Below are 23,999 nucleotides of genomic sequence, written 5' to 3'. Positions count from 1 at the left end.
ATTCTGGAGCGATCACGGTACAGTGCTTAATAAAGCGCTGACCGCGATCACTCTGAATCGCGGAAGTATCCAGTGATTTTACTGCACTAGACGCAGTAAAATCACTTGCGCAAAACGCTAGCGATAAGCGCTGGCATTTTGCACTTTTTGATGTGAACGGGGCCTTACACATACCTGACCCGGGGCTTCCTCCACCCCTTTCAGGCCTGGAACCTTAATAGCTAGCGCGAACGCTAGCGTTTTTAATTAGTGTTTTGTAAGCAATTTCATGAGCGTTTTCCAGCTATTTTGGTAGCGATTTTAAGAAGTTAAGCTTTTTGCCAGCGATTGTGTAGCGATTAGTGATTTTAATTCTGATTGGTCCTTTAAATTTATTATAATTTTTTTTACAGTTCGCAGTAATTTAAAATTGCATTCATGAGCGATTTGCCAGCGCTTCAATACTTTACATCGAAGCGTAAACACTGCCAAAATGCCGCATGTCATGCGATTGCGATTTTGCTAATCGCAATCGCTACTGTGGAATTTGTTACATTTATTTACATTGGCAGAGCGTTTAGAGAAATCGCTTGCGATTTAAAGCGCTCCCTAAACACTCAAAAATGCACTTCAGTGGGTTCCAGGCCTCAGGCTGATCGGTCCCTCCCTGTCTTCCCACACGGCATGGATCCTCCGCTAGGTGGGCCAGTAATTTCCGGTAAAGTGGGTGTAGGCGTATTGTGCAGGTGCAGAACTTTCCCCGACGACGTAATCGCGATGGGGTGTGCGAGCGGGCCACACGTGCGCAGTGTGCGAAGTTACCTTGCCGCCTACCAAAGGATCCAGGCGGAGGAGGATGGCGAGGGACCGATCAGCCTGAAGGGGGTTGGAGAAAGCCCCAGGTATGTATACAACTTTCTTTTTTTACTTGTCTCAGGTTTAGTTTAAAACCTTATTCTCATCTTTTAGGGCCCTTTTCCACTAGCAGTCGCTAGCGTTCACGCTGAACGCTAGCGACTGCTGAATCGCAAAAGGTAATAAATTACCGGCGATTTCCCGACGTTTGCGGCCGCGATTTTGCTATGCTATGCACTGCATAGCAAAATCGCGGCAAATATCGCTCCGCGCGTTTCAGGCAAAAACGAATCGCGGTAGTGGAAATACCCTACCGCGATTCCTATTTATTTAGCAAACCCTAGCGATTGTAAAATCGCTAGCGGTTTGCGATTCCGCTAACGCAAACGCGCTAGTGGAAAAGGGCCCTTAGGCTGGTTTTACAGTTGACTTTTGCATTGTTGTGCGAAGCAATGCTCCTGCTGCATCCCACGAAACGACAATCATATGAGCATGCAGCAGAATGCACTGATAGGGTGATATACATAGCACCGCCGCCGCACCCGTTCAGTGACATACTCCCTGTTGGATCGGATACTTGCAACACACGACAAATGGATCACAATAGACGAGAAAAATAATATTTATATTGTGCTTTTCTCCTAGCAGACGTAAAACTCCAGCCACTTAGGTGAGCTGAGTAGGCAATAGCAGTATTAGGGAGTCTAGCCCAAGGCCTCTTTACTGAATAGGTGCTGACTTACTGAACAGGAAGAGCTGAGCTTTGAATCCAGGTCCGTCAGAGGCACACTGTGGTCCTCAAGAGGTTAAAGGAGGGGAATAAAGTTTAGAGTCAAACACATTTTTTGGTAGAGAAATATATATATTTACATAGAAAGAGGGACAAAGTCCTGATAGAGGGACAAATAAGGAGGAAAGAGGGACAGGGCTCCCAAAGAGGCACTGACCCTACAAAAGAGGGACAGTTGGGAGCTATTACATCAGGGCAGCACAGTGGGTTGGTGGTTAGCACTCTCGCCTTGCAGCGCTGGGTCCCCGTTTTGAATACCAGCCAGAGCTCTATCGGCATGGAGTTTGTATGTTCTCCCCGTGTCTGCATTGGCTTCCTCTGGGCACTCCAGGTTCCTCCCACATGCCCAAAACCAGGGATGAGCAACGGATTAAATCTGGATGAAAACCACTAGGGCAACTATAGGGGACCACCAAGGAAGCAAATGGGGGGCTGCAAGACTACCAAGGATGTGTATTGAGGGCCACTAGACTCTTAGAAAAACATGGGGGACCACGAAACTACCAGTGAGATCTGTATGGGGGATAATGCTGCATACACACTTGAGATAAAAGTCTTTGGAAAAGGTAAGATCACAGACCAATTTTACCCCATTCCATGTAGTATGAGAGCCATACTCTACACAGTCTATTGAATAGACTGTGTAGAGTTCCCAACCTTTTCCGGCCCGGGGAACACTGTCTGACCAAATTTTTCTCCGGGGAACGGCGTGGGGGGGGGGGGAGGGATGCGGCTCCCGGTTGTTTGCGCGACCTAGTGGACAGTGCCGTGCGCAGCAGGCTATGGGGGGGGGGGCCTGGGGTGCGGCTGCATAGCTAGCATAGTTGCCCCAGTGTAGGGAGTTTAGTTGCCTCAGTGTAGCTAGTATAGTGCCCCAGTATAGTGCCCCAGTATAGCCAGTATAGTGCCCCAGTATAGCCAGAATAGTGCCCCAGTATAGCTAGTATAGTGCCCCAGTATAGCTAGTATAGTGCCCCAGTATAGCCAGTATAGTGCCCCAGTATAGCCCCCCAGTATAGCTAGTATAGTGCCCCAGTATAGCCCCCCAGTATAGCTAGTATAGTGCCCCAGTATAGCCAGTATAGTGCCCCTGTATAGCCAGAATAGTGCCCCAGTATAGCCAGAATAGTGTCCCAGTATAGTGCCCCAGTATAGCTAGTATAGTGCCCCAGAATAGTGCCCCAGTATAGCCAGTATAGTGCCCCAGTATAGTGCCCCAGTATAGCCAGTATAGTGCCCCAGTATAGCCAGAATAGTGCCCCAGTATAGCTAGTATAGTGCCCCAGAATAGTGCCCCAGTATAGCCAGTATAGTGCCCCAGTATAGCCAGTATAGTGCCCCAGTATAGCCAGAATAGTGCCCCAGTATAGCTAGTATAGTGCCCCAGAATAGTGCCCCAGTATAGCCAGAATAGTGCCCCAGTATAGTGCCCCAGTATAGCCAGTATAGTGCCCCAGTATAGTGCCCCAGTATAGCCCCCCAGTATAGCTAGTATAGTGCCCCAGTATAGCCAGAATAGTGCCCCAGTATAGCTAGTACAGTGCCCCAGAATAGTGCCCCAGTATAGTGCCCCAGTATAGCTAGTATAGTGCCCCAGAATAGTGCCCCAGTATAGCCAGTATAGTGCCCCAGTATAGTGCCCCAGTATAGCCAGTATAGCCCCCAGTATAGCTAGTATAGTGCCCCAGTATAGCCAGAATAATGCCCCAGTATAGCTAGTATAGTGCCCCAGAATAGTGCCCCAGTATAGTGCCCCAGTATAGCCAGTATAGTGCCCCAGTATAGTGCCCCAGTATAGCCAGTATAGTGCCCCAGTATAGTGCCCCAGGATAGTCAGTATAGTGCCCCAGGATAGTTCCCCCCGCCCGTCCCCGCCGCTGTATTACCTTAACAGCTGCCGCCCCTCCCTTCTCCGGCGCCTGTATATTTCAAGCAGCGTATCTCCGGCTGCTCTGTGTGATGCGGAAGTAAGCATGGCAGCGGCTTCCTGTAACGGCGATATGTATCGCCGTTACTATGGTAACCGAGCCCTGCCTCCTTCCGCATCACACAGAGCAGCCGGAGATACGCTGCTAGAATAAACACATGCGCTGGAGAGGGGAGAGCGGCCGCTGCTAAGGTAATAGCAGCGGCGGCCGCGGGGATGTGCGGGAGGGGGGATAAGAGGACGGCACACCAGGCAACGTTCCGCGGCAGACTAGTGTGCCGCGGAACACTGGTTGAAAACGCTGGTCTATTCTATGGAGCTGAACTCCCCATCAGATAAAATCTCTGCAAGATGCTGCACACAAAGATGCCCGTACACATTCAAAAGATCATTATCTGCAAAAGATCTCTCCCTGCAATAGATCCATTCCTGCAAAATGCATTCATAGTCTATCAGATCTGCAGATCCTCATACACACTTGGTTTAACAGACTTCATCTGCATATCTGGCAATCATCTGCAGATCTGAAAATCCATCCTGGTGGATCTGATCTGCAGATGATTGCCTGTTAAACAACGTGTGTATGATGATCTGCAGATCTCATAGACTATGAATGCATTTTGCAGGAATGGATCTATTGCAGGGAGAGATCTTTTGCAGATAATGATCTTTTGAATGTGTACAGCATCTGCGTGTGCAGCATCTTGCAAAGATTTTTATCTGATGTGGAGTTCAGCTCCATAGAATAGACTGTGTAGAGTATGGCTCTCATACTACATGGAAGGGGGTAAAATTGGTCTGTGATCTTTCATTTTCCAAAGACTTTTATCTCAAGTGTGTATGCAGCATTAGTAGTGATGGGTTGCAGTGAAAACTATTACAATAAAATATAGTGTTTAACCACACCCACTTTTAAGACCACGCCCTCTACATAATAAAATTATTAATTAACCTTCTCTATTAACCCTTTCTTTTTTTATTATAATTTTTTTTTTTCAGTTCAAGTAAAAAGTACACACTGTTGCAGAAATCCACCTTTATTTCAAAATCAAATATCAACACCTTAAATTGTAACAGCAACATCATTTATGTTTTGTAATAAACTGGAGAAATAGCCAAATTAAGGGCTGGTGCACACCGAGCGGCTTTTTGGGCGTTTTCAGATCCGCTTGCGGCTGCGGATCTGCTTGGTCAATGTATCTCAATGGGGTGGTGCACACCAGAGCGGCAGGCATTTTGCAGAAACGAAAAATGCCTGGGTGAGGCATTTTTTGGATTGCGGATGCGTTTCTGCCTCAATGTTAAGTATAGGAAAAACGCAAACCGCTCTGAAAAACGGCACTTCAGAGCGGTTTTGCAGGCGTTTTTGTTACAGAAGCTGTCCAGTAACAGCTTTACTGTAACAATATATGAAATCTACTATACTGAAAACCGCAGCAGCAATCCGCAAAACGCTAGCAAAACGCCTCATAAAAATAAAAAAAAGCGTTTAAAAATCTGCTAGCGTTTTGCGGATCTGCTAGCGGGTTTTGGTGTGCACCAGCCCCTAATGTGTGCTTTTTTATCTATGGTGGCGCTTTTAAGCAAAAGTTTTTTTTTTTTTTTTTTTTCTTCTTTTATGCTTTAAAAGGCCTAAAAAATGTATTTATTCATGGGAGAAAATACTAAAAATTTGTGCTGAAAAACAAAAAAAAACCACACACATACCACTTTGTAGTCTTAAATAGTGATTACGTTATTGCTGACTGAATAGGGACATTGCTAAAATGTCAAAACTGCTCTGGATTTTAAAGGGGTTCTTTGGTACCTATAAAAAAGCTAAAACTGACATTTGGGGCCCATTCACACTTGCTGATCGCAAAACGCTAGCGGTTTTGCTAGCGTTTTGCTCTGGTGTTTTTTGGCGATTAACGCCAAAAAAACACCATTCACACCTGGCGATTTTTTAGCCATCGCGTTTTGCGCTTCTATAGCACTAAAACGCGATCGCCTGGAAATCGCCTGAAAATGGTGCAGGATACGCGTTTGCGTTTAGCGTTTTTGGGCAATTTGTGGTGATTAGCAAACGGGCCCATAGACTTTTATTACCCTAGCGCTTTGAAAAGCACTAGCGTTTGAGTGTTTTGCCGAAATCGTCGGCAAAATGTTCAAGTGTGAATGTGCCCTTACCTGGGGCTACTATTGGCCCCCTGCAGCTGTAATGTCCCGCGAATAAAACTGTGGATGCGCGGCCGAAGAAAACATCGTACTGCGCCTGCGCAGTAAGCTCCAGATGAGGCACGCGGGAGCGAGCGCGGGAGCGAGCACGCGCGTGGCCACTGCCAAGCAGCCGCAGTTCTATTCGTCTAGTTATACAAATAATTAGCAGATTACCGGAGCATTGGAGGAGGACGGCGCAGGACATAACAGCTGCAGGGGGCCGATAGAAGCCCCAGGTAAGTGTCAGTCTTAGCTTTTTAATAAGTACGGGAGAACCCCTTTAAAGGAATAGTTAAAGTGGACCTGAACTCAGAACGTTCTCTCTGCTCTAAAAAATACGCAACAGCATAATAACCTTTAAAGTGGAACTGTAAACTGTACAAAAAATAGGAGCTTCACTTACCTGGGGCTTCTGCCAGCCGCCAGCAGTTGACCTGTTCCCACGCAGCTCACCAATGCTCTGGTCCCACGCCGCCGCTCACTTTCACCCTTGTTCCTGTAGCTTGATGCGTACTGCACAGACGCAGTATTGATTTTCTCGTACTGCGCCTGCGCAGGGCGCTCCTGGCTACAAGAGGGGTAATAGGATATGCATGGCTAGGGTGCAATGGTTTATTCGGCGGGGAAGCGGTGGATCGGTCCAGGACTGCGAGGGCACAGGTCGGCTGCAGGGGGCTGGCAGAAGCCCCAGGTAAGTGAAAGGGCTGATGCACACCAAGAGCACTTCTGGTTGCTTTTTAAAACGTTTGTGCTTTGAAAAGTGCTTGGCTAATGGGATGGAGCACACCAGAGCGATTAACTTTTTTCCCAAACGCAAACTCGGGTCCTGCTACATTTTTGCTGTTTTCTGAGGCGATTCAGCCTCAATGTTAAGTATAGGAAAGTGGAAAATCGCTAGGCAGGATCAGAAAATCGCTAAGCACATGCCTAGAATCGCCTAGAAAAATCACTTCAAAAAGCGCTGAACATTTGCTATTACGCTAGTGCTTTTTGGTGTGCACTCGTCTGGCCCAAACTCTTATTTTTTGTACAGTTTATAGTTCTGCTTTAAACAAAAAAAAATGTCTTTGTTGCAGCTGATACAGATCCTAAAATAAATCTGCACTGTTTCTACTTCCTGATTCAAGGAAGCAGACATATTGTTAACCTCCTGTGCTTTCACATGAGCTTATCTGCTTCTCTGCCATAGGCAGTCATGTGACACAGGGGAGACATCAAATTACAAATTGTGATTAGACACAAATGAAGGGTAATTAGGCAGACTAAACTGTATAAATACATACAGGGTTAATTTCTCTATGCTTTCCTTCTGTCTGCACAAGAGTTCAAGTCCACTTTAAGTAAAGAAAAAAAAAAAAAAGATTTTAACTTGCCTGGGGCATCTTGCAACACCCTGGTGTAGTCTTGTGCCCGCGCCGTTCTTATGAGACCCTCCGTTCAGCAGCGGCGACCCCCGCAAATCTGACACTTCGGCGTCTGTCGCAGGCTACGGCACATGATTGGCCATGAGCCGCGCGCACCCTGATCGCACTCCCACCGTCGGGAGTGCTCTGCAAATGCACCTATAGCGATTTCCACGTAATGCACATGCACAGAATGCCCCTGGCCACGAGAATGTGATCAGGGTGCACACGGCTCATGCGTAGTAGCTGGCGACAGGACAGCTTTGGGGGGGGGGGGGGAGGTGGTCACCGCTGCTGGCTGGGGGGAATCAGGAGGATGGCGTAGGCACAGGACGACTCCAGGGGGCTGCAAGATGCCCCAGGTGAGTTAAAAACATTTTTTTACTTTAGTATTTCTTTGAGGGCTTGTTCACATTAGAGGCACTTTTGCCTTTTTTAAGCGCTGGCTATTCTTCAAAATTGCCATGAAAGTGCTTACACCATGCTTTCCAATGAAATAGCTCTCATTGGGGCGTTCCATTCGCTTGCAGTTCCTATTTGCGCTGCATAAGCCATTTTTGAGGTGATTTGCCTCAATGGAAGGTATAGTAAAATGCAAAACGCTCACAAATTGCTTTGTGTAGCGATTGCGTTTTTAATAAATACATTGTATTTATTATTTTCCGGATCAAAGAGTTCACTTCCCGACATGCGTCAGGGAGGGAATTAAAAAACCGCTAACAAAAATGATTAAGCAAAAATGCCCAGCACACAGAAAGCGCAGAGAATCGCTAAAAAAATTGCGCCAACGCGAACGGAGCGTAATGTGAACGAAGCCTGAGGGGTTTTTTTATCTTTCAGTATTGAAGTGGTTAATTTGTTTGCTCCAAATAAAATGCACCTATATTCAAATGTTAAAATCAGTGAACGGAAAGATAAACATATATATGTCTCTGGATCAATAAATAGAGTCTAGGTGGAATTTACATATAAAAAAGTGTTTTATACAACAACAACAAAAAAAGAATGTAAACATCAAAATGAGTTCTTAGTGGACTTATTAAAGTAAATCTGAAGCCTAAATGAAAAAAAAACTAGATAAGGGCCTGTACACACTGAAAAACGCAAGCATGCGTTTTTAAAATCGCAAGTGCATGTAGTTTTAAAAACGCATCGTAAGGGCTTTTGCCTGCGTTTTTGATGCGTTTGCGTTTTTCTTGTAATTGCTGATTGGCTAAAGAATCCTTTGTTTTTTTTCTAGTTTACATTTCAACAGGAATCAGGAAATTGCAGAGTCTTCTGGGATACTGACTTCTGAAAAACGCAGGCAAAAACGCAAGCGTGTGCGTTTTTAATGTATTTTTCAAGCGCTGCGCTTAAAAAAGTGCAGCAGGCACTGCGATTGCGTTTTTCTAAAAACGCATCGCACCAGTGTGTACAAGTCATCACGATTTTCATTCTTTTTCAAAAGACTGCGATTTTAAAAACGCAGCGCAAGCGCAGCAGTGTGTACAGGCCCTAACTAAGGAGAGGAAAGGCTCTGGGTCCTACAGAGCCTGCACATTCCTCTCTTCATCCTCTCGTTTCCCTGCAGGCTCCTCCATTCAAATCCCCCGCCACGGGGGGCTTCGGAAGACAGGTGGCTCCTCACTGCACATGCCCAAGTGCACAAAACAGCGTGCTCACACACAGAGCGACCTGTCTTTGGGAGCCCGAGTGCTCCGAAGACACCTGAAGCTCACCTGCAGCTTAAAGAGACACTGAAGCGAAAAAAAAAATGATGATATTATAATTTGTATGTGTAGCACAGCTAAGAAATAAAACATTAAGATTAGATACATCAGTCTAATTGTTTCCAGTACAGGAAGAGTTGAGGAACTCCAGTTGTTATCTCTATGCAAAAAAGCTATTAAGCTCTCCGACTAACTTAGTCGTGGAGAGGGCTGTTATCTGACTTTTATTATCTCAACTGTAATTGAACTGTTTACTTTTCCTCTGCTAGAGGAGAGTTCATTACTTCACAGACTGCTCTGAAAGACTCATTTTGAATGCTGAGTGTTGTGTAATCTGCACATATTATAGAATGATGCAATGTTAGAAAAAACACTATATACCTGAAAATAAAAATATGAGAATATTTTCTTTGCTGCTAATCTTCTAGTAATTATTCATAGTACACAACCAATTCATTATATCATATATTTTTTTTCGCTTCAGTGTCTCTTTAAGAGAGCAGATTTGTCAGAGACTGCTAATGGGGGAGCCAGCGCAGGAACAGTGGGATGAGGAGAGGAAAGGGAAGGCTCTACAGGACCCAGAGTCTTCCCTCTCCTTAGGTAAGTGTGTTTTTTTGTTTGTTTGTTTTCATTTAGGCTTCAGACTCCCCTTAATGGCTATTGCACATTTATTAGGAATTCTTCATAGCAGAATGGATCTTAAAGTCTACCTCTGGTAAAAATGACAGAGCCCGTCATTATAAAATCGCCGCCTAGGTTTCTAAGCTGGGGGTGGGCTGGGGCAACACAGGCAGAGGCTTCCAAAGAGCTTTGTCAGACTTTGGAAGCGTGGCTGTGACTGCAATGCCGAGGAGGTGGGCGGAGCTTGACTAGCTTTAAGCCTCATAAACAGTATGAAGTTTGTTTATGTGGAGGCCCTCAGCTATGTGGCAGTGTTCTCATTAGTGGAGTCAGAGCTAATCCTCCACCACTTCCCCGATCCTAACATCTCCCGCTCACAGGCCTGACACTAATTGATTTCCCCTCATTTAATTAACCCTCAAGCCTGACTAATCACCTAATCCTAATTTCTACACAACTACTACCGATGCCTAACCCTAACCTCCTAACTACTCTTCCTTCCTCATACCTAACTTCCTTAAAATGGAACCTAACCAATCCCCTTTATGATACTTAAAGTGACTCTTACGCCCAAAAAAAAAAAAGTTTTACTCACCTGGGGCTTCCAATAGCCCCCTGCAGCTGTCCGGTGCCCTCGCCGTGTCCCTCCGATCCTCCTGTCCCCGCTGTCGGCCACTTCCAGTTTCGCCGTCAGGACCCGACAGGCCTGGAACGCGGGTGATTCTTCACGTTCCCAGCCACAATAGCTCCCTCTATGCTGCTATAGCAAGCATATAGCAAGCATATAGCAGCATAGAGGGAGCTATTGTGGCTGGGAACGCGAAGAATCACTCGCGTTCCAGGCCTGTCGGGTCCTGACGGCGAAACCGGAAGTGGCCGACAGCGGGGACAGGAGGATCGGAGGCACACGGCAAGGGCACCGGACAGCTGCAGGGGGCTATTGGAAGCCCCAGGAGAGTAAAACTTTTTTTTTTTTTGGCTTAAAGATCACTTTAAAGTGTACCAGAGCTGTAATAAATGCAAGAATCGATACTTACCCAGAGTTTCCTCCAGCCCCATAAACACATGTGAGTCCCTTGCCGTTCTCCCGCGGTCTGCCGTTCAGCCGTGATCAGCCCCGGTAACTGGCTCAGTCATGTCAGTCGTGGTCTTCTGTGCATGTGCAGCAGAGCTGGGACAAGGTTCTCCAGCACCCAAGGCTGAGACACCAAAGCGCACCCCTCCATCCCTCCCACCCCAGCCGTCACACACTGATTGCTATTAGACTAAGAGGCTCCCCGGGGCCTAATACCTTAATCTCTAGTTATCTGGCTTGCAGTCACTGCCATGTATCCCCTTTTCTTATTTCTATCTGCTTCAAACACAATAAGGGAATGATAGCTGAGTGAGTTGTGTGCCCCCCTCCTACACTGCGCCCTGAGGCTGGAGCCTCTCTCGCCTCTGCCTCAGCCCAGCCCTGATTCGCAGAAGATCACGACTGACATGACTGAGCCAGTTACCGGGGCTGATCACGGCTGAACGGCAGACCGTGAGAGAACGGCAAGGGACTCACATGTGTTTATGGGGCTGGAGGAAACCCTGGGTAAGTATTTAAGTCTTGCATTTATTACATCTCTGGTTTACTTTAAAGAGGCACTGTAGTGACATATAGTAGAATGCAATAAAATATTACCATTCTTGAGTTCACATCTCCTTTCTGTGGTTCATTGCAATAGCTGGAGTACGCTGATTTCAGCAGATTGAGAAACAACTAAAACTGTAGGTGCTCAGTTATAATAAAACAACCCACCTTCATGAAAACTACTCAAGTGTTAATTCAAACACATTTATTCAGCACGATGGACAGTGCGTTTCACAGCTCGGGCTGCTTCATCAGGTCAAAACCGTGAAGTAGTGGAGTCTGGAGTGCCTTTGAAATGCATTGCCTTCTGTGCTGAATACATTTGCTTGAATTAACAATTGAGTAGTTGCGACCATCCATTACTCACAACTCTTCTGAAATTCCAGGATAATATTTCAACTTGTAAAGACCCAGGCTTCACACTAACAGTATCATTTTTTTTTATAAAGTCACTACACACCTCTGCCTAGTACACACCATATAATTTTCTGTTAGATTCTCTGTTAGATTTTCTGTTAATAGATTATTTTCTGTAAAGTACTGGTAAGCTACATACAGGGCTGCTCAAATCCGGAACCGTGAGACATCCGGATAGTTCTATCAGGATATCTCCCAGTTACCTGTGCGGGGGAGGGGGGGTTGGGAGGGGTCAATCTTACCTGTATGACGTCTTCTTTGGTCCGTCCCTCGGTGCCTCCCACGATGCGCTCCAAGCGGTGGTCACATGATTACAAACACTTCCTCCTTCCGGGTTGGAGGAAGTGTTTGTAATCACGTGAAGCGCATCGTGGGAGGGAGGGAGGGACGGACGGTGAAGACGTCAGACAGGTAAGATTAACCCCCCGCCCACCCCGCACAGGTTTACTGGGAGATATCCGAATAGCTACTATCCAGATGTCTCACGGTTCCGGATTTGAGCAGCCCTAGCTACATACACACGTCGGATTTTTGCAAACGACCCGTCGTTTGGACGTCCAAACGACCGCTTGGCGGATCGCTCAAGTCCAGTCTTATCAGCTGAACAACAGACAGTACACACGCCCGATTTGACGTCCAAACGACGGGTCGTTTGCGCAAACCCGACGTGTGTATGCACCTGTAGAGACTGGTCATTATCTCTGGTGCATTGTCTTCTGGTTATCTCCTGCTGAGTAGAACAATGCCTAATTGCCCGGCAGATAGATGGTTAGATAGATAATTTCCAACATGTTGGAAATTATCTATCTAGCAGGTACATCTAAAGGTGCATACACACGCACTACCAAATGCAACGACGGGTCCGCCGGAGCCTCCCGCTGGGCGGTCTTTAGCCGCTGACTGCACGGACACACGCGCATACTGTCGGCTAAAGACTGCCCGTGGGAGGGTCGGGTGGACCCGTCGTTGCATTTGGTAGTGCATGTGTACGCACCTTTACAGAAAATTGTAGGGTGTGTACCTGGCATTAAGATTTATAGGAAGGATTTGTTATGTGGGTTGAGTGAGTTTGAGTCAGTGAAGTGTATCTGGACTGGTAAAAATATGCATATCCTTTATAAGATTGTTTTTAGAAACAATCTTTTTGTATCCACCCTATCAATTCGTCATTGCTGTCTGTAGGCTACAGACTTCCTAATCATAAGTTTAGGGGGCCGAGGGCAGGCAACAGCTGCCCTGCCTTGGGGGCAAAATGACCAGAGATGACCCTGCTGCTGAGTAACGTAGTGGCACTGGGTGCAGATTCCATTGCGGTTTAACCACGCCCCTCAGAAAACACCCACAGATTTCTATACCCACAAATCACCATCTTTCTCTTTATGGCCGTCATTATGTTGAGATGCCCCTGGCAATTAAGACAGGCAAGAGTGAAAACTGCCCATTTGGTAAACTAGCTCTGCAGTCATTTCCACCATCCATATCTTAAGGCACGGCTTGTTCAGCATTTTCTGCCACTCCGTTCTGCTCCGCCTTCTTCCTCCGTATGCTCTGCCCAGAGGAGATGAGGTCGCCGTATCCACGCTGGTGGGAGAACGCATACGCAGAACGGCGTACGGAGGTGCCACGCTGGAGTGTGCCGCTTGCTTCCTGGGGAGGAGGCTCCTTCACTATGTACTTGTTTGGATTCTTAATGACCTGAAGCAAAGAAAAATATACAAATAAGACATTACATATACATTTCACAGCTATATTACCCAAACATCCGGCAGCAAGTTACACTATTAGCGGGATCCATGGCACCTGAGTAGAGTAACCATAGCTGTGGTAAGGAGCATTAATAACGGTAACGCACGATAACACTCGTTACCATAGCAACGGGTCTTGCTACTCCCACAGGTTGCATTAATAGCGTAACTCGCTGTACTTGCTGCCGGGAGTAAGGGTATGTTGTTGTGCGCTGTTTGTGCACCAGGCCTAAGTTGAGTAAACGGAACAAATCGTTTTTCCACCATCTCCATCTAATTCTCTGCCTGATATAACAATAAATGTTAATAACACCACCATAACTTCAGTTCCCAAAGCAGAGTGCTTAGGGGTAATATTTAAATCTTCTTTCTCCTTTATTCCTCACATTCACTCCCTAACCAGCTCTTGCCATCTCCAGATCAAAAATATATTTCGTATCTTACCCTTTCTTACCCAGGACACTTCTTAACCTCTTCCCAACCACAGTTTTTTCCCCTTTAAAAAAAAACAGAGCAATTTTCACATCCCATTTATTCGCCAATAACTTTATCTTTACTTATCACACCGAAATCATCTATATACTGGGCGGCGTTGCCACAAATTAGGCTTTCTTTGGGTGGTACTTTTTGCTAGGAATTATTTGATTTTATATGCATTTTAAAGGGAATAGGGAGAAAAAAAATGATTACCGGTATTTCTCAGTTTTCAGCAATTAAAGTTTTACAATAAAATGTGCTACTATAGATAAAACACACATTTTTTTATTGGCTCATTTGTCCCGGTTATTACAATGTTTAAATTGTGTCCCTAGTACAATGTATAGCTATAATATTTTATTTTGAAATAAAAGTGCATTTTTTGCATTTAGTGGGTTTTTTTTTAATACTATATCAATAGTTACAAGCCTTAATTTATAAAAATAACAGTAATATACCCTCATGACATACATATTAAAAAGTCCCTAAGATAATTATTTATGTATTTTTTTTTAAATGAGGTCTTCTTTTATTCTTTATTTTTGGTAACTATAGGCTGAGGTGAAAGGGGTTTAAAAAGAATAAAAATGTATTTATTTTTATATAAAATAGTGTATGTGAGTGCATTTTTACTTCTTGGCCACAAGATGGTGCCACACTTAATTCATGTGTAGTGTAACTGTTTTACTCTCACTTTGTTAATAAATGCCGGCATCTTTCATTCATCACAGGCACTGTGATTGGGTTTGGGAACAGCTGTTCTTATTTGCCAATTGTAACGAAAAATCTGCAACGCCCGATGGATTGCGGAAAAATTGTCACATCCAGTCCGGCAAGCGGACCTTCCAATGTGGGATGCGGAAATTCGTCCGCATCCACTGTGCAAACCTGTCCGAGCACTCTGCTTCAAACTCACCAGCATGCTGCTCACCAGGGCTCTGCCATCTTGCCTCTAGGGGGTGCAGCCGCACGCCAGACACGCCTTTATACTCTTAGAAAGCGTGTCAGCTGACCTGGAGGTCAGCTGACATTTTAGCCTGCTCTGATTGGTTGCTGCCTGGGGTGGAAACTTCTCTCCCAGGCAGTATATATATAAGGAAGTGCTTTTCAGTGACACTTCGTCTGTGTTTGCGATACCCTGTGTCAGCACTCAGACCTAGTCAGCCTTGTCTCTGGTATTGTGTTATATATTGGTTTATCGCCAATAAATAAACATATTATACTGTTTGATTTATCGTGTATGATTCTGTGCCTGTCTTGACTACTCTTCTGCTTCCTGATTTTGTACTTCGCCAGCCCGTATCGTTATCAAATATTGGCTTGGTTTCCGACTATTCTCTTGTCTCACGTTTCTGTACTGCTGCCGCCTGATCTGTTGCCGAACCTCATTTTGTCTGACCTTTCTCCCTTCAGTGGAACGTCTCCCACTGTAGGGTTCTATCAGAGGCTTGCCTCTTTGAGACGACCGCCACTAGCAAACTCTTGCTGCTAGAGGCCGAGACTCCTCCACTCCGTCCTTTGGAGGATCTCACACACAGGGTTCCCATTCAGAGGTAACCACACCTCTGAGGAATTACAGTGTGGTGGATATTTCCACAGACTTGAATTTACGCTGTATATTATTACTGTTGTCTGCTGTTCCAGCTTGCTGGAGGTTGTATCTCTGTGCCCTATAGAGATACTCTATTATACCGAGCACCCTCTTGCATACGATTGTATCGTGTCACGTTATACTTGCATTATTGGTGATTCTGCAGATCACCATATAATCAGGTATAGCATCTGTATTATTGGTGATACTGCAGATCACCAATAATCAGAATATCTGTGCTTGCTGACACCAATCGTTACACCAATCATGGACCGAGGGGACAGAGCCATGTGTGTGCATGCGTGGCGCATAACAAACAGAGATGAATTACGTAGATAAGCGTAGCAAGTATCCGCAAGTAGTTAATGGACTACTAACTAACAGACTGGCACCCCTCCTATACGTAAATCATTCATCTTCCTTCTCACTCCTCTCTGTCAAGCTCTTCATTGGCTGCCAATTAACCAGAGGATCCATTTCAAGCTCTTAACTCTAACCTACAAAGCTCTCTGCAATCTCTCCACATTCAGTCTCTCTCCCCTGTACATCTCCTCGCTAGTCACATGACCTAGAGATCTGTGCACAAAGAATAGAGTTGCTAGGTGCGTGGGTGTTGCTTCCCCAGCACAGAGCCATCACCTGACCACACCCACCTTCTTTTGCTACCTCCTGAGAAGGCCCTATTAAGCCTTACTGAAAAAAGGCACTTGGGACAGTTCATTCCCATTTGGCATTCCTTTGTGCCTAGCCGGGGACTACATATTTCTTAGCAATGTCATGCCTTTTCTGTTCGCCCTCCGATTTTTTTCATGCTCATTTTATGCATTTTGGAACTGGACTAATCAAAAATCACCAGCTACCACATTCAATTGGTCCAATATCAAGTTTGTCAGTTCAGTGGTTGGGTAGATGTACCTTGTCACTTGGAGATGGCCAGAACATTTGCAGTATAAGATTCAGCCCCACGTAAGGTAGCAGACAGATGGCACAGGTTAAGATGATGATTAGCCAGATGTAGGGTTGTCGTAAAGAATCTGTGATAACTCCTGGCATGGATTAGAAGAACAGGAAAAAGACTTATTCATAACATCAAACCATTTGCGCATATTCCTATTTCCTTACGATTGATAGAAAATGATTGTTGGGGCCCTGGGGCTCCTACAAGCCTGGGGTAGCCCATGCTTCACTCCCCTCTCATGTGTTGCTCCCAAGTTGTGCTCATATGGCAGAGTGTAATATACACACAGTAAAGTAAGTGCCTATTTTTTGGGAGGCGGGTCTGAGCGGCCCTTCCCGGCGCTGGCCACGCTTGGGGGGTCGCCTGCACCCCCCGGCCTCCCCCTCCGGGGTGCTGTGGGGTTCCCAAGCAGTGAGAATAATCGGGGCCCTGCGGCCTCCCGGTTGATGGGGACAATGTAGAGCATCCCTAGATAGTGCTAAATGTTGCACGAACTTATCCCCGCAGGGCAATCGTTTTGCGGTATTAGTTTTAGACCCTGCATATTATGGCACGCGAAAGCAAATGCAAATTTACATGAGCAATGCCTCGTGATCAACTTTACTCGCACATGCCCAGTGCAGGTGCGAACACAAGGGGCCTGATTCACAAAGCGGCGCAAAGTGTTTGCACGCCTGTGAAAAGCCCTTTATTACGCCTGAACTCAGTTTAGGCGTGATAAAATTAAACTCGCGCGAAATTCCCACGTGCAGAGTTTTGCGCGCGGTGCAGTGCGCGCGATGCGCCTATTAAACCCTATGGGCGCTGCGTGCGGAATTGCGCGCGCAAAACTTTACGCGTGGGACTTTGCGCGCGATAACCAGCACAAAGCGGTGCTAACTCAGCGGTGCAAAGGTTATCACGCCTAAAGTCTTTTAGGCGTGATAACTGAGTTATCACCGCTTTGTGAATCAGGCCCAAGGATTGCAGCCACAAAACACCTATTCAACAGGGTCTTTTCAAATACATAAATAAATTTGAAAAGACCTTGATGAATAGGTGTTTCGTGACCGCACTCCTGGTGATCGCACCCGCACTGGGCATGTGCGAGTAAGGGCTGCACATGCCCAGTAGATTGAAGCAGCATGTGCACGCAGTACTACCCTCGTACATGGACAGGAGCACGACCATTTTGTCCCTCCAAAAAATGTTTAAACTGTGACCCGATTATAAGCTGAATCCACAATGTCTCCCCCTAGCCTACCCTGGTGAATGTGATACAGAGTGCCCACTGGAAGCATCATTGTATTTATACTTACCTCTCCTAATTCCTAGCAGCCATCTTCCTATCCTTGCAGCTCTGTACTTGCTGCTAGAGGTCCAGGCTTCAATGTCTTCTAATGCTGGGCAGCCATCTTCACATCCCCCTTGCAGCTCTGTACTGATCTAGTGGTGAGTACAGAGCTGCACAGACAGGAAGATAGCTGCCAGGAACGATCAGAGGTAACTATAGAAAAAGACATGCCTCCAATGCATGCGCTGTATATGGGGTCCAGCAAACCTGACTCGAATATAAGCCACACACTTTTGATCCCAAAATATCGGCTTATATTGGAGTATATATGGTAAATACCCAGATCTTAAAGGGAATCTAAACTGAGAAGGATATGGATTTTTCCTTTTAAAATAATACCAGTTGCCTGACTCTCCTGCTGATCCTGTGTCTCTGATACTTTTAGCCACAGCCCTTCAACAAGCATGCAGATCAGGTGCTCTGACTGCAGTCAGACTGGATTACTGCATGCTTGTTTCAGGTGTGTGATTCAGCCACTACTGCAGCCACAGAGGTCAGCAGGACTGCCAGGCAACTGGTATTGTTTAAAAGAAAACATCCATATCCTTCTCATTTTATGTTCCCTTTAATCCCTTTCTTTATCATAGATTTCCTTCAAAGGGAATCTGTAATAAAGAAAACTTCCCCTAAGGGGTACTTACCTCGGGAGGGAGGAAGCCTCTGGATCCTAATGAGGCTTCCACCATCCTCGGAAATCCAGCGCTGGCAGCCCCAAACAGCCGACATGTTAATATTTACCATCTGCGTTCCTGCGCAGGTGCAGTAGCAGCTTTCCAATGGGCTCCAGTGGATACAGCCGAGCCCGATCAGGTGCGCTCTATCGCGTAGCAGACTCGTGCCTACGCAGTAGAACGGACCCGCTCAGCTATTTCCACCGCAGCCCATCAGAAGGCCGCTACTGCGTCTGCGTAGGAACGCAGAGGATAAATATTGCCGTGTGCTGCAGGTGCTATTGTGCCTGCGCGGTGTCATTTTTTCAGGGGGCTGCCAGCGCTGGATCCCTGAGACAGGAGAGGACGGGGGAAGTCTCATTAGAATCCAGAGACTTCCCCCTCCTGCGGTAAGTACCCCCTTGGGCTCTATGTTTTTTTGTTACAGATTCCCTTTAATTGGATGCTTCCCAAAAAATGTCCCCAGTTTGTGGTAGTGATGTTAGGTTGTAAGCTCCACTGAGGGATAGTCTGCGATGGGAATTGGCCAGTGAAGAAAATGTGTTAGGAGTATATAAATGTATCCTATATAATAAAACCCCTGTGTCTCTGCATCCCATGTCCCTATGTGTGTGTGTGTCCCTGTTTCCAGACCTGACAGTTTGCTGTCTGTGAGCCTCATTGCATTGTGGGAAATAACAGCTTTTTTCCAACTGCCAAGCAAGCAACATCTCACTATGTGCATATACTTTAGACAGCGATGGGGGGTTGGGCAATCGGGACGCATCTGTGCACGCATTGCGGGGGCTTCTAGCGGCCATGGCCTAGTGCCCGTATTTAAGGGGCGGGCCTTTTTACTAGTAATATAGAATAACAGTGATAATAATAATAATCTGTAGATGAATTTACCTGTCATCGTTAAGTAAGCGGTAAAGATGAGGTGCATGCCACTGCTGTTCAAGTCATATATCAGTGCAAAGTATATCATGATTGTCCCAAACACTGAGAAGCCAAATAAAAAGGTCCAGTATGACATAATGAGCCCAGCCTGCAGACAGAAGAGATGGGTGATAGGTTAGTACATTTGGGCAGCTAGTGGGAAGCTGTCTGGCTTTTTTTCTTTTCAAAACATTTTAATGCGGTTATTCGTCAATTACAATGGTACATCTCCTGTATGGAGAACCTGAATTGAGTAAACTTATTTAAAAATAAACACATGATGTACTTGCAAATGTATATTACATACGTGCCTCGTCAGTTCCTCTCAGAAACCCTCCATTTTTTTCTAACGTCGATTCCTTCCAGTTCTGACAAAATGTTTTCAGAACTAAAATATATCAATTTCTGTCAGTTTTAACCGATAGGACAACTGATGTGCAAGGTAATGTCCATGTTTCCCTATGACTCATGTGGGCGCTATTACAGTTTAACAGTGTGCTGACCTGGAAGCTGTTATCGTGTAAGAGCCATTTTTAAAATGGAGGATGGAGAATTCCATTGATCACAGTGGACAAACAGGATGCAGCAGAGGAGAAAGAGATTGATGATTAGACTACACGGGAGGTAAGTATGACGTGTGTTTGTTTATTTTTAATTTTCAGTGATGATTAGACTACACGGGAGGTAAGTATGACGTGTGTTTGTTTATTTTTAATTTTCAGTTGAGGTTTGCTTTAAAGAAAACCTGTACTGAAAATAAAAGTCAAAATAAGCATACACAAGTCATACTTACCTTCCATGTAGTCTACTCCTCAGTGTCTTTCTCCTGTCCTGCGTCCTGCTTGTTCACTATGATCAAGAGAATTTTCCGTCCTCCATTTTGAAAATAGCCATTACCCATTACAGCTTTCTGGTCAGCACACAGTTAAACTGTAACATCGCCCACTTGAGCCATAGGGAAACATGGACATTACCTGGTACATCCGTTTTCCTCTCAGCTATAACTGACAGCAACTGATATTTTACTGACAGCAACTGATATATTTCAGATCTGACAAAATATTGTCAGAACTGGAAGGGATTATTGTCAGAAGAAAATGGTGAGCTTCTGAGAGGAACTGATGGCAAGGTAACTCTGTAATGTTCATTTGAAGTTACCTCATGTGTTTATTTTAAATATTTTTACTCAGTACAGGTTCTCTTTAAGGGAAGCTAGAGCAAATGAAAAAAAAAAAAACTTACTGTATATACTCGTGTATAAACCGACTCGCGTATAAGCCAATGTATCCACTTTTTCCTCTGAAACCAGGCAAAGGCATCGACTCGTGTATAAACACTTTATCAAACGTTTGATAATTTACCTCATGAGTAAAATTGAACGTTTTATCGATAAAACATTTGATAAATCTATAACACCTTAGGGAATTCAAAATTAGTTTTTACCCATGAGGTAAATTATCAAACGTTTGATAAAGTGTTTGATAAAGCTTAGTGAATTGAGGCCTATGTGTGATGTTTTTCCTATTGTTGATGCTCCGTCTGAGGCCCGGTTCACATTAGCGTTCCCTGTCCGGATCCGCCTGATCGGATCCGGACCGTATACTGTACAAACGGAACGTACGTTCTGCATAGCACTGCAAAGTCTATGCGGACGTTTACATGCGTCCGTTCCGTACAGTACGGAGCCGGACCGGATCCGGACTCCGGACACTTTTCCAACATGCGCTATTTTTTGGTCCGGCTCATCCGGCCCATGCACCCGGACCAGAGCCTGACTGCACCATCCGGAAATAGAAAACCAATGGGAAACGGAAGCACAGAACACACTGGAGACAACACCGGACGTTCTACCCCACTTCCTATGCGTATTTATAGCGGCCATTTCGGATGGGGACAAATGGGCCCAGCATGTCTGGAGTGGAGCAGCAGTGACACACGTGCTGGAGCTGTTGGCAGAATGTCGGAGGTGGAGGACAGGTGAGGCCTACAGCGGAGGACCTTATTCTACAGGTGCACCAGGTGCACCTTCTGCAGACCCCAACAAATTTTAGGTTTTTTGTTGTTGTTGTTTTTTTCCCACGGATCCGGATGGCAGCCTGAAGCAGTCCTGATGCAAACGGACCGGATCGGATCCGGATCGGAACCGTACGGTTCCAATCCGGATCAGGTCCTGATACGATCCGGTCCGTTTGCATGCCAAAACGCAAGTGTGAACGGGGCCTGAGACAATCATCTCGCGTAGCCTGATGGCAGGAGCAGACCTGCTTTGCTGCATTCATACTGTAGCCCTACTCTATACTGACAAGACAAACATACCTGGAAATTAACAATGATGACAAGAGAGGTGGCCGCGGTGAAGGCGAAGGTCTGATAGTCCGAGTCCACTAACCCATCCTTTGTAATCATCTGCCAGAAGGCTCCGTATGGGATGAAGAAGATGACGAGTGAGGACAACGTGCCATGGAGGAGACTCAGGAAGAACTTCCAGTAGTTGAAGAGGTGCCCCTTCTGCCCCGGGATATACAGGCTGGGGCACAGCATGCTCAGCTTCTCACTGACATCCTGGGGCACACACATAATATACACATTGTTACATGTCATATACAGTTACAGTCGGTTTAATGAGGAACTGTCGCAAAAATCTTAATTTAAAACATATACAAATAAGAAGTACGTTTCTTCCTGAGTAAAATGAGCCATAAGTTACTTCACTCTTACAGTAGGTAGTAGAAATCTGACATTGCAGACAGATTTTGGGCTAGTCCATCTCTTCATGGGGGATTCTCAGCATGTCCTTTATTCTTTATAAAGACATTCCCTGAAAAGATTTATACAAAGATGCTGGCCAGCCTCGCTGCACTCTATTTTTGGCACTTGGATGGAGCAACTGCCATTCACTAAGTGCTTTTAAAAATAAAGAAAGCCCTGAGAACCCCCCTTATGAAAAGATGGCCCTCAAGAAGGCCCTCAAATCTCACCTTTTCACTCTGGCCTACCACCCCTCACAAGTGCTCTATACCCACAGCTGAACTCTGGTCCCCTACCTTTCGTGTCCCTACCTCTCCCTGTAGATTGTAAGCCTTTGGGCAGGGTCATCCTCCTTCTGTGTCCTACCTGATCATGCGCCTCCATTACTGTGCACCCATGCTATGCATCTGAGTGAACTCAACTTGCCTAATCTCCATGCTCCATCCAGTGACTGTCTAAGCATAACCTTGTACTCATACTGTGCTGTGTGATCTGGTTTGCATGCATTCCTGTATTGTCTTATTGCTGTATGTCACCCTAAATATTGTCTGTAACTAATGTCCAGCGCTGTGTAATATGTTGGCGCTTTATAAATACAATAAATAAATAAATTAAATAAATGGGCTAGTCCAAAATCTGTTGGTAATGTCCAGGGGCGTAGCAATAGGGGTTGCAGAGGTTGCGACCGCATCGGGGCCCTTGGGCCAAAGGGGCCCCGAAGGGCCCTCCCTCAACTACAGTATTAACTCTCTATTAGTCCTGTGCTCATAATAATCACTTTTATAGATACTTTGAATAGTAGTAATCAGTAAAACTGTTCCCCATCCCCTTCTTGCACCTCTGACACTGTAGTTGTCATTGGCAGGTTTTGGTGCGCCGTATCAATTGTTATGTATAGAGTCCTTGGGGGGCCCCATTGTAAAACTTGCATCGGGGCCCACAGCTCCTTAGCTACGCCACTGGTAATGTCACATTTCTACTACTTACTGTAAGTGACAGCAACATAGGAGAAAAGTAATTTATGGCTCATTCTACTCTGGGAGAAATGTACTTTTTATTTGTATGTGTTTTAAATTTTAAGATTTTCGCAACAGTTCCTCATTAAGAGCGCTTTGCAAGCAGGGGAGTGACTACAAACCATTGGGCACCCCAGCTAAACTTTGATGCGTTCCCGGCTCACAACCCTCCCTTTCCATATTTTTACTGACTCTCTCAGCCTGGGGACCCATCTCACAAGGGTCATAAAACAAGAGTGGCCATCAGGATCTTCACACCCATAACAAGTGTAGCCACAGAAACACCTGATCTGGAGTATCAGAGAAAGGGAAGGTTAGTAGTTGGGGCACTAAACACCTCAGCCCCCCCCCCGCCATTGCATGGGCTGCTCCCCCCCCCCCCCCCAGTTACTCCCCTGGCCACACAAACACCTGATGTGTAGCAGGGGCGTACCTAGAAATCCCCGGGCCCCCCTGCAAAAAAAAAACCCGGCCCAGACCCCCCCCCCCCCCCAAGGCCCGCTCAGGGACTTTTGGGGGGCAGGAGGGGTCGCAGCATAAGAGGAGAGTGTGGCAGATCGGTGGGGAGGGGGGACATTCCTCCCTCACCCTCCCTCTCAATGCTCCCCCTCCTGCAATAATTGGTAGCAGCGGGGGCGGCAGGATAGCACATTACCTCCTTCTCGCCGAAGGTCTTCCGTTCTCTAAGTGCTTCATGCAACTTCCTGTGTAAACAGGAAGTTGCTCTTAGAGAACGGAAGACCTCCGGCGAGAAGGAGGTAATGTGCTATCCTGCCGCCGCTGCTGCTGCCCGCTGCCACCAATGATTGCAGGAGGGGGAGCACTGAGAGGAGAGCCTGAGGAGAGGGAGGGAGGGAATGTCCCCCCTCCCCACCGATCTGCCACACTCTCCTCTTATGCTGCGACCCCTCCTGCCCCCCAAAAGTCCCTGAGCGAGCCCTAGGGGGGCCCTAGGCACCACCGCGATGGCGGGGGTCGCATCCCCTATTGTTACGCCAGTGATGTGAAGTATAGT

At 46.1% G+C, this 23,999-nt stretch overlaps 1 protein-coding gene across 3 annotated transcripts in view; it reads right to left on the bottom strand.

The window, feature by feature from the left end:
• Window positions 1-12,889: 12,889 nt before the first annotated feature.
• LOC137530224 (phospholipid-transporting ATPase IC-like) overlaps window positions 12,890-23,999 on the bottom strand; it is a 114,635-nt gene continuing 103,525 nt past the window's right edge. For all 3 annotated transcript variants that reach the window (XM_068251291.1, XM_068251292.1, XM_068251293.1), the window contains exons 25-28: window positions 21,537-21,782; window positions 19,191-19,329; window positions 16,256-16,386; window positions 12,890-13,222 (exon numbers count right to left, since the gene is read on the bottom strand). In XM_068251291.1, the coding sequence (XP_068107392.1) occupies window positions 13,010-13,222; window positions 16,256-16,386; window positions 19,191-19,329; window positions 21,537-21,782 (729 nt within the window). In that variant the 3' untranslated portion in view covers window positions 12,890-13,009. The remainder of the gene's footprint in view (window positions 13,223-16,255; window positions 16,387-19,190; window positions 19,330-21,536; window positions 21,783-23,999) is intronic.

This window comes from Hyperolius riggenbachi, chromosome 1 (assembly GCF_040937935.1).
Source record: "Hyperolius riggenbachi isolate aHypRig1 chromosome 1, aHypRig1.pri, whole genome shotgun sequence".
Classification (NCBI taxonomy): domain Eukaryota; kingdom Metazoa; phylum Chordata; class Amphibia; order Anura; family Hyperoliidae; genus Hyperolius; species Hyperolius riggenbachi.
The sequence above is the reverse complement of the archived record's forward strand: the minus strand, read 5'-3'. Positions and strand labels throughout refer to the sequence as shown.